This window comes from Saprolegnia diclina (genome assembly GCF_000281045.1).
Source record: "Saprolegnia diclina VS20 unplaced genomic scaffold supercont1.6, whole genome shotgun sequence".
Taxonomy (NCBI): domain Eukaryota; phylum Oomycota; class Saprolegniomycetes; order Saprolegniales; family Saprolegniaceae; genus Saprolegnia; species Saprolegnia diclina.
This window is the reverse complement of record NW_008246073.1, coordinates 1,055,882-1,065,532: the sequence shown is the minus strand read 5'-3', so window position 1 is coordinate 1,065,532 and position 9,651 is coordinate 1,055,882. Positions and strand designations below refer to the sequence as shown.

Sequence of the window (9,651 nt, the reverse complement as noted above, 5' to 3'; positions counted from 1 at the left end):
CGTACGACATCTCAATGGCATGCGTGTGAGAGCGCAGGATAGCGTGAGGAGCGACCAGAATTTGCCAACACAAACAATCACATAGGGTTGCGGTCTGAACGTCAAAACACCTAACCCTGGATCGTGGGCTCGAAAGTTCGAATCCAGTCCGGTTGCAAGCCAGGGATGCTCATTTGAATCCGCATTGCATTGTTTTTCTGCCCGAAACACTCGAAAACTGGATCAAAGCCAACAGTGGCCATTCCCACATGCTCCCGCCGGTGTTCTGTCGATCGACTCATCGTCTGACATCCCGACCCATTGGCATAGAGAGTCGTCGTCTTCGCATTCCAACAGACTATGGTAGCCTCTACTGCGCTTGTCTCTATCGTGTGGGTCAGTCCACACTTTGCCCGTTCGCTCCGTGCACTCAGCAGCTCGACGTAGCACGATTAAATTTACGGATGAATCATAGTGTCGAGAACGTCAAATTTTGTTGTTTCCATCTTTGACCACCACAACTCAGGTTAAGAGCACGTGTTGGTATGAAATGGTGGTGTCGTCCACGCAGCGCCCTTGATGAGCTGCGTCCTATCGTCTTTACAATCTACTAACGTACTACAGTAGTATTGTCATTTATATATCGCATAATTTCTTCTTTAAAGTGTCAATGATCGTCGACACATTGGGGCGGTCGCTCGGAACCTCCGCCATGCACTGGACCGCCAGCTCGCGGAACCATGGAGGGCAATCGTCTTGGAGGGCGGGACGCAGACCGGATCGGACTTGATTCGGAAGCGCAAAGGGGCTTTCGTAACCAACGTTTCCGTACGGGACCTCGCCCGTGTTGGCATCGAGCTCTGTGAGGAGGATGCCAAATGCATAGACGTCCGACGCCTCGGAAGGGGCAGCAGGTGGGTACGTCAGGAGCTCGGGCGCCATGTACCACAGTGTGCCCTGATACTCGTCGGCGTCACTCGCGCTCTGCTGGCTTGTACTGCAAGCAAAACCTCCGACCTTGGCGCGGCCATTGTCGTCAATAAGGACGTTTCTCGACTTGAGATTGCAATGCAAAATTTTCTTTTCGTGCAGGCTGGCGACCCCTTGAACGACATCGAGGGCGATGCGGACCTTTTGCGCAAGCGACAGCTTGGCTTCTTGCCCCAAGAGCTCACACAAGTTCATGGCCATGAGCTCCAGGACCAACGCGACCCGCCGCTCTTTCTGGTTGAAGTCGATGTGCAGCAACTTGACAATGTGCTCGGACCGGAGTCTAGTACATGTCAAAGAAGCAAATCAACAGGCGAATGTTTGGCAAAATACCTCGTCAAATATAATTGCAGTTCGATCCACATCGAAACGTCGTAAACGCGGCGGGATTCCTTGACAGCCACGTAGCGACCATTGAACGAGCCCCGGAACACGATGCTACGCGAGCCACTCCCGATACAGTAATCGTGGAAGACGACCACTTTGTCATCGTAGTGCACGTCCAAGATGCTGCGAGTCTCGAGCGCCATCGCAATGTCGGTGTAGTCACGCCGGAGTGCAATCATGAGCGGCGTGTTCTTCTAATGACATCGTTCCACGTTGTACAAGTCCATCAAGAGGTGCAGACGAGTCGTACGTTTCTGTCAGGTAGCTCCTTGTCGGCGCCATTTCCAAGCAAAAGTTCGACGATGTCGAGGGCGCGCAGTCGCACAGCGGCCAATAGCGGCGACTCGTCGCCCTGTACCGGACGTCAACAGATCACTCACATACCCAAAAGGTATACCATGGTGGTGGTCTGGTTGACGTTGATGCGGCTTTGGTGCAAGAGCAGCTCGACCGTGGCCATGCTGCGCCGCTGCACGGCTTTGAACAGGAGACATTCGCCCATCTATATTCGCTCGTCAGATTTGTTTGTCGATTGTGGAGGCGACCTTGTTTGTCGTCGTCGGGTCAACGCCTTGCGCCATGAAGAATTCCAGGGCCGCCACGTTGTCGCGCTGGACGGCCTCAAAGACGCACGGTTGCGCCTACAGACATGGAATGAATTTGGAGCCATCGATTGAGAAGGGATACCGGCACGAGGTCCCACATGTGTGGCGTGATGCCGCTCTTTGTCAGGTTGGGATTCAAGAGAACTTGCAGAAATGCGACCGTGTACGGCGGTCCCACGAGCCGCATCGCGACGGTTGGCAGCGACAGACTACGCAATCGTGAGCTCAAACGTAGCAAAATATGTTGCATTTTTCAATTTGTACAGGTCCTAGAAAACCACATCAAAACACGACATTGCGAGTCGCTCAAAGTACCTGATTGCACGCTTGGGTGACGTCAAAGCCAAAGCGCAAAAGGAGCTCCAAGATCCCGCGCTGCTGATCGTGCAGCGCGCGGATCTCGAGTGCCAATGTGGCTTGGCTGAGTTCTGTTCTCGCCTCAATCGCGCGACAGCCGGCAGCGACTGCGTGGAGCGCCGCATGCACGAGCGTATACGTATACTGGCTCGACTTCTTGTCCTAAGTTCCTATTGTCGCGCGTCGTGGGCATATATCGCGGTCGTACGGGGTCGGCAACATGGACGTTGCTTGTAGCCAAGAACCGGGCGACGCCGACGTAATCGCCAAGCTCGATGGCCTCGAAAGCGGCTCTCTAGACACGCATGAGGTTGTGATGGACGCTGCAGCACCGACGCACCTCGGCGTCGGTCAACGATGGCATGGCGAGGTGGCAGCTGACGCGTGATTATTCGCAATCAAGTATACTTAGCCTACTGCAACCACTCGAAAGTATTTTAAACCGCCAGGTTGTGCGACCAAAGGCAAAGCCAAAATGGACCCCGCGTCTGCGGCCATTCGCGCAGTCAAAGCGCTCGACTGCCATGCCCTACTAGAGCTGCTCGAGAAGCACCCGGCGTTGGTGCGAGAGGTCTCTCTTCGGTACTACTTGACATGTCGATTGACTTGGTGACGATAGAAAGAAGGCCACACGCTCCTCGAGGTCGCGCTGCTCGCTGCGATCGACCGCCTTCCCGTGTCCGAAGAGGCTGTCTACGTCATTACGTCGCTTCTGCAGCGCCAGCCAGACGTCAATGTCTCCTCCGTACGACCCAACCATGCGAAACCGCTTCACAGTCGTGTAGGACGGCCGCACACCGCTGCACTTGGCCTGCTGTATCCAGCACGAGGGCATTGTGAACATGCTTCTGTACGCCGGTGCAGATGCTAACGCCACCTACCAGTACGGACCGTGGCGACAAGTTTCAATATATGATCTCTGCGTAGAGGTGACACTCCGCTCCACGTCGCGGTCAAACTCGGGTCGATCGAGATCATGCAACTGCTCGTCGAGACGAACGCGGTCAACGTGAACGCAACCGACAAGGTCATCGTCGTCGGCAACGACCCGTCGCCTCATGCGTTCCTATGTAGCATGGCCTGACGCCACTCCACTACGCCGTCAAGATGGGCAAGCAGGAACTCATCGCCAACCTTCTCACCAGCGGTGCCCATCCAGCCGATGCGGTAGACTTTTGGCATGTGCATGTGATGCATTGTCCAAACGCAAACGTGTGCGTAGGATGCGGTCAGGGCGTTGGCGCCAAGCGTGAACGCGAAGCGCGCATATCTTGTTCAGGAGCTTCTAGAGCGCGGTGTCGACGCCTCGAACATCTGCGGCGTACGATGCTGGTCAACTTACCGGAGAATGAACATGACGGCGTATGTAGGGTCTTTCGGCTACTGACTTTGCGGCACGCGGATTGTGCGGAACCACAGTGAAGCCTGCGATCGCTGCCGTCAATAAGCGCTCCAACCGCGGTGTCAACCCTAGCCTTGGCACAGGTCGCTTTGGCGCTGCCAAGCTTGATGTGTTGGATGGTGAAACTGTTGTTGTGAAGACCCTCTTCGCGTCTTCGCCCAACTTGATGTCTGAGCTGCGCGCCCTCTTGAGGTACGACACGACGTCTTGTGTCAATTATCATGTTTTTGTATAGCACCAACTCCAAGTACATTGTTGGAGTCCGCAAGATCAAACGGTCGCCAACCGGCGGCCAGTGGCAGCTCTTCCTCGAATACATGGACGGTGGCACTCTCCGTAGCCACCTGAGGAATCCCAACATCGACGTTCTCAAAGTCGCTCTTGCCATTGCACGAGGGCTCCAGGCGCTGCATGAGCCAAAGGGACAAGGTTGGAATGTGGTCCATGGCAGCCTCAAGCTCGACAACGTGTATTTCAACAAGAGAGGCCAGATCAAGCTCGCCGACTTTGGTCTTTGCCGCGTCGAGTCTGCAATTTTGACGCACATCGACCTTTCGACCGAGCACTATGTCGCGCCGGAGCTCTTTGAAGGCGCCAAGCTTTTGGCGTCCGCCGACATTTATGCGTTTGGTGTCATTCTCGCCGAGATGGACATGCGCGCCCCGGCGCCCCGAGGCAGCGACGAGAAGGCGAGACGAGGCGAGTACGTGCCCAAGTTGCGCTCCGACTGCGCCGAGTGGTACCGCGAACTCGTCCAGTGGTGCGTCACCAAGGAACCGGAAGACCGCCCCAAAATCTCCGACGTCATCCAGATTTTGGAAAACCCATCGATGGAGACACTCCATTGTCAAAGATGAATGCATTTTTTCGTTTAACCGGGTATGTCGAAACTGCTACTTTTGCCAGCTCTCGAGCTCTAGAACATGTATGTTATTGCGATTGAAATACAATGTATTAAGGCCGACGCGCTCAACATGTTGTGTGTGTCCTTTTTTCAAGTGAGTCGACAGCAGTGCGCCTGAAATGCTGCGTGTGTTGCTGCGCACCTGCGTGACTGCGAGTCCTTGTATACGTGACGAATTTATCTATCCTGGATGCTACCATCACAAAACGAAACTGGTTTCAGAGCAAGTTGGCTTTGTTGGGCTTGTGTCACCCCAATAATCGTGGTATTTGTGCCAATTTACTGTCTTGCAGGTACTAGTACAAGTGTCGGTCTTACTGGTACTTCAACGGCAACTCCGACATTTTCTGCAACGCAGCATGTGCTTTGACTCGGGCAAGGTGCTCGGCGCCGACATCTCTCAACGATTCTATCGATGGGTTTTCCAGAATGTGGATGACGTCGGAGATTTTGGGGCGGTTGTGAGGCTCTTTGGCGACGCACCACTGGACGAGTTCGCGGTACCACTCGGCACAGTCGGAGCGCAACTCGGGCACGTGGGTTCCGTTGCCTTTCCGAGCAGGTTCGCTCATGTCCATCTCGGAAAGGACGACCCCCAAGGCGTATATGTCGGCGGCCGTGGAAATCTTGGTCGTGGTCTTGACTTCGGGGGCGACGTAAGGATCCACCGAGTGGCGGTCACGCGACACGACCGTGGATTCGACACAACAAAGGTCGAGTCCTGCGAGCTTGATTTCACCTTGCTCGTTGAAGAGCACATTCTCGGGCTTGAGATTGGCGTGGACCAGCGACCATTGGGCAATACCATTGGGTTGTTGGTTCTTTGGCTTGTGCAGTGCGCTGAGCCCTCGCGCAATGGCGAGAGCAATCTTGACTTTGTCGAGTTTGTTGGAATTCTTCATGTGGTCGCGGAGAGTCCCGTCGTTCATGTACTCGAGAAAGAGCTGACATTGCCCAGTCGGCAAAAATTCAACTTTGCGCATCTCCACGATGTACTCAGACTTGGCGCTACAGAATTTTTATCAATGCCACAAACTGTAGAAGATTTTCGTACGTCAAGAAGGCGCAAAGCTCATTGTTCAAAGTGCGCAGCGGTGGCTTTTCCACAATTTCACCATTGACAACATCAAGCTTCACATTACCAAAGCGACCTGCGCCATGGTTGGGATTGACACTGCGCGAGTAGGAGCGTTTGTAGCCGGCAGCAATCGCCAACTTTGCTGTGATTTCGCGCGACTGACTGACGGTGGTATCCTCCACACTCACTATGGTCCCACTGCTTGCGGCAAAGTCAATAGCCGAAAGACCCTACATACGCCGTCATGTTCATTCTCCGGTAAGTTGACCAGTATCGTACGCCGCAGATGTTTGTGGGGTTGACGCCAGGAGTAGCTGACTCGGTTACGAGTTCACCCATCTTCGCGTTCACGCTTGGCGCCAACGCCCTGACCGCATCCTACGCACACGTTTGCGTTTGGACAATGCATCACATGCACATGCCAAAAGTCTACCGCATCGGCTGGATGGGCACCGCTGGTGAGAAGGTTGGCGATGAGTTCCTGCTTGCCCATCTTGACGGCGTAGTGGAGTGGCGTCAGGCCATGCTACATAGGAACGCATGAGGCGACGGGTCGTTGCCGACGACGATGACCTTGTCGGTTGCGTTCACGTTGACCGCGTTCGTCTCGACGAGCAGTTGCATGATCTCGATCGACCCGAGTTTGACCGCGACGTGGAGCGGAGTGTCACCTCTACGCAGAGATCATATATTGAAACTTGTCGCCACGGTCCGTACTGGTAGGTGGCGTTAGCATCTGCACCGGCGTACAGAAGCATGTTCACAATGCCCTCGTGCTGGATACAGCAGGCCAAGTGCAGCGGTGTGCGGCCGTCCTACACGACTGTGAAGCGGTTTCGCATGGTTGGGTCGTACGGAGGAGACATTGACGTCTGGCTGGCGCTGCAGAAGCGACGTAATGACGTAGACAGCCTCTTCGGACACGGGAAGGCGGTCGATCGCAGCGAGCAGCGCGACCTCGAGGAGCGTGTGGCCTTCTTTCTATCGTCACCAAGTCAATCGACATGTCAAGTAGTACCGAAGAGAGACCTCTCGCACCAACGCCGGGTGCTTCTCGAGCAGCTCTAGTAGGGCATGGCAGTCGAGCGCTTTGACTGCGCGAATGGCCGCAGACGCGGGGTCCATTTTGGCTTTGCCTTTGGTCGCACAACCTGGCGGTTTAAAATACTTTCGAGTGGTTGCAGTAGGCTAAGTATACTTGATTGCGAATAATCACGCGTCAGCTGCCACCTCGCCATGCCATCGTTGACCGACGCCGAGGTGCGTCGGTGCTGCAGCGTCCATCACAACCTCATGCGTGTCTAGAGAGCCGCTTTCGAGGCCATCGAGCTTGGCGATTACGTCGGCGTCGCCCGGTTCTTGGCTACAAGCAACGTCCATGTTGCCGACCCCGTACGACCGCGATATATGCCCACGACGCGCGACAATAGGAACTTAGGACAAGAAGTCGAGCCAGTATACGTATACGCTCGTGCATGCGGCGCTCCACGCAGTCGCTGCCGGCTGTCGCGCGATTGAGGCGAGAACAGAACTCAGCCAAGCCACATTGGCACTCGAGATCCGCGCGCTGCACGATCAGCAGCGCGGGATCTTGGAGCTCCTTTTGCGCTTTGGCTTTGACGTCACCCAAGCGTGCAATCAGGTACTTTGAGCGACTCGCAATGTCGTGTTTTGATGTGGTTTTCTAGGACCTGTACAAATTGAAAAATGCAACATATTTTGCTACGTTTGAGCTCACGATTGCGTAGTCTGTCGCTGCCAACCGTCGCGATGCGGCTCGTGGGACCGCCGTACACGGTCGCATTTCTGCAAGTTCTCTTGAATCCCAACCTGACAAAGAGCGGCATCACGCCACACATGTGGGACCTCGTGCCGGTATCCCTTCTCAATCGATGGCTCCAAATTCATTCCATGTCTGTAGGCGCAACCGTGCGTCTTTGAGGCCGTCCAGCGCGACAACGTGGCGGCCCTGGAATTCTTCATGGCGCAAGGCGTTGACCCGACGACGACAAACAAGGTCGCCTCCACAATCGACAAACAAATCTGACGAGCGAATATAGATGGGCGAATGTCTCCTGTTCAAAGCCGTGCAGCGGCGCAGCATGGCCACGGTCGAGCTGCTCTTGCACCAAAGCCGCATCAACGTCAACCAGACCACCACCATGGTATACCTTTTGGGTATGTGAGTGATCTGTTGACGTCCGGTACAGGGCGACGAGTCGCCGCTATTGGCCGCTGTGCGACTGCGCGCCCTCGACATCGTCGAACTTTTGCTTGGAAATGGCGCCGACAAGGAGCTACCTGACAGAAACGTACGACTCGTCTGCACCTCTTGATGGACTTGTACAACGTGGAACGATGTCATTAGAAGAACACGCCGCTCATGATTGCACTCCGGCGTGACTACACCGACATTGCGATGGCGCTCGAGACTCGCAGCATCTTGGACGTGCACTACGACGATAGTTTTGGTGCTGGTGTCTCTGGCGAAGTGTACCGGGGCACGTTCAACGGTCGGAACGTGGCTGTCAAGGAGTTTAGCAATGTCAGCGACCCGTCGATTTGGACGGAAATCCGACTACTCTCAAGGTATATCATAGAAATGGAATAGCGTAGGTGCTTAGGTGCTGTGGTAGCCTTCGCTCCGACCATATTGTGGAGCTTCGACACGTCGACATCAACCCGAACGATCAGCGCGTCGCGTTGGTTCTAGAGTCCATGTCCATGAACTTGCGCCAGCGCTTGGAACTGGAGAGCATGCTCTTTCTTGCGCAAAAGGTCCGCATCGCTCTGGATGTCGCCAAAGGCGTATCCTTCCTGCACTCTCAGAAGGTTGTCTACTGCGACCTCAAGCCTGACAATGTTCTCCTCGATGAAGAAGACCGCGTCAAGCTCGCCGACTTTGGCATCAGTGAGCACGAAGTGCCCGATCGGGAATCCCAAATGAAAGGCACCGTACAGTACATGGCCCCCGAGCTCACGGGCCTCCCAGCATCCGTACCGTCCTACGCCTCGGACGTCTATGCGTTTGGCATCCTCCTCACGGAGCTCGATGCCAACACGGGCGAGGTCCCGTACGTAAACGTTGGTTACGAAAGCCCCTATGCGCTATGGAATCAAGTCCGATCCGGTCTGCGTCCCGCGCTTCGGGACGATTGTCCTCTGTGGTTTCGCGAGCTGGCGGTCCAGTGCATGGCGGAGGCTCCGAGCGACCGCCCCACGGTACCAGAGATCATCAACACTTTAGAGGAGAACTTTCATGGCATTTAGAAATAAAATCTAGTTGACTCAATCCGTTAAAACTACAGCAACTGATGCTCCAAGGTGTGAATGATGTCAGCCACAGCAGGGCGAGCATTTGGCTTAGCGGCCATGCACGCGATCGCAAGGTCCCGGTACCACGCGGGGCAGTCGTCTCGCAATGCGGGGCGACGACCACCTTGGACGGCATTCCAAAGCGCATATTGGCTCACGTAGCCGTCCTCACTGTACGGCACGTTGCCCGTATTGAGCTCTGTGAGAAGAACGCCAAAGGCGAAGACATCGACAGGAAATGAGGCCTCGTCGGTGCTCTCGAACACCGTGAGCTCTGGCGCCATGTACTGCGGTGTGCCAATGCTCTTGCGCACGTCTTTTGTTTCACAGCACAAGCCAAAGTCGGCGAGTTTGGAGCGGCCCGAGTGGTCGACAAAGATGTTGCCGGGCTTGAGGTTGCAGTGGACGAGCGATTGAGCGTGCACGTAGGCGAGGCCGTGTGCAATGTCCAGCGCCACTTGAAGAGTCTTGTGCTCGTCCAGCAAATCAGTGTCGAGCGCGCTTCGAAGGGTGCCTTTCATCGACTCGAAAACAAGTCGTGTGCTCTCGGTCGTCGCGTCGATGCTCACGTCAAGAAGCTCAATAATGTTTGGCGACTTGAAGCTACCGAGAATCTCAGTGGTAACGACGAGAT

General features: G+C 55.2%; 5 protein-coding genes across 5 annotated transcripts; 2 read left to right on the top strand and 3 right to left on the bottom strand.

Annotated features, from left to right (window-relative positions):
* Positions 1 to 615: 615 nt before the first annotated feature.
* SDRG_02866 (TKL protein kinase) lies at positions 616 to 2,774 on the bottom strand (the record flags this gene model as incomplete). The annotated part of the gene is made up of 10 exons (XM_008608470.1): positions 2,659 to 2,774; positions 2,527 to 2,613; positions 2,277 to 2,480; positions 2,226 to 2,230; positions 2,044 to 2,170; positions 1,902 to 1,997; positions 1,754 to 1,858; positions 1,607 to 1,708; positions 1,303 to 1,550; positions 616 to 1,252 (listed from the first exon to the last, which is right to left on the bottom strand). Exons 1-10 carry the CDS (start codon positions 2,680 to 2,682, stop codon positions 616 to 618), a joined length of 1,635 nt encoding a protein of 544 aa, XP_008606692.1. The 5' UTR covers positions 2,683 to 2,774.
* SDRG_02865 (serine/threonine protein kinase) lies at positions 2,754 to 4,659 on the top strand. Its single transcript, XM_008608469.1, has 8 exons — positions 2,754 to 2,889; positions 2,938 to 3,063; positions 3,104 to 3,201; positions 3,246 to 3,345; positions 3,393 to 3,485; positions 3,541 to 3,639; positions 3,689 to 3,912; positions 3,956 to 4,659. Exons 1-8 carry the CDS (start codon positions 2,794 to 2,796, stop codon positions 4,575 to 4,577), a joined length of 1,458 nt encoding a protein of 485 aa, XP_008606691.1. The 5' UTR covers positions 2,754 to 2,793; the 3' UTR covers positions 4,578 to 4,659.
* Positions 4,660 to 4,938: 279 nt separating this feature from the next.
* SDRG_02864 (serine/threonine protein kinase) lies at positions 4,939 to 6,827 on the bottom strand (the record flags this gene model as incomplete). Its single annotated transcript, XM_008608468.1, has 8 exons — positions 4,939 to 5,632; positions 5,679 to 5,932; positions 5,982 to 6,080; positions 6,136 to 6,228; positions 6,276 to 6,375; positions 6,420 to 6,517; positions 6,558 to 6,683; positions 6,732 to 6,827. The coding sequence occupies 8 exons, from the start codon at positions 6,825 to 6,827 to the stop codon at positions 4,939 to 4,941; spliced, it is 1,560 nt and encodes a 519-aa protein (XP_008606690.1).
* A 111-nt stretch (positions 6,828 to 6,938) lies between these two features.
* SDRG_02863 (TKL protein kinase) lies at positions 6,939 to 8,972 on the top strand (the record flags this gene model as incomplete). The annotated part of the gene is made up of 10 exons (XM_008608467.1): positions 6,939 to 6,962; positions 7,008 to 7,094; positions 7,141 to 7,344; positions 7,391 to 7,395; positions 7,451 to 7,577; positions 7,624 to 7,719; positions 7,763 to 7,867; positions 7,913 to 8,014; positions 8,071 to 8,291; positions 8,339 to 8,972. 10 exons carry the CDS (start codon positions 6,939 to 6,941, stop codon positions 8,970 to 8,972), a joined length of 1,605 nt encoding a protein of 534 aa, XP_008606689.1.
* A 32-nt stretch (positions 8,973 to 9,004) lies between these two features.
* SDRG_02862 (TKL protein kinase) lies at positions 9,005 to 9,538 on the bottom strand (the record flags this gene model as incomplete). Its single annotated transcript, XM_008608466.1, has 1 exon — positions 9,005 to 9,538. The coding sequence occupies one exon, from the start codon at positions 9,536 to 9,538 to the stop codon at positions 9,005 to 9,007; it is 534 nt and encodes a 177-aa protein (XP_008606688.1).
* Between the last annotated feature and the right edge of the window lie 113 nt (positions 9,539 to 9,651).

What these genes read in the sequence shown, in the direction of transcription:
- SDRG_02865 (XM_008608469.1), top strand. Translation starts at nt 2,794, where the DNA reads ATGGACCCCGCGTCTGCGGCCATTCGCGCAGTCAAAGCGCTCGACTGC. An exon ending in GATGCTAACGCCACCTACCA is followed by an intron (nt 3,202 to 3,245) that starts GTACGGACCGTG and finishes ATCTCTGCGTAG; the next exon opens with AGGTGACACTCCGCTCCACG. An exon ending in GAGCTGCGCGCCCTCTTGAG is followed by an intron (nt 3,913 to 3,955) that starts GTACGACACGAC and finishes GTTTTTGTATAG; the next exon opens with CACCAACTCCAAGTACATTG.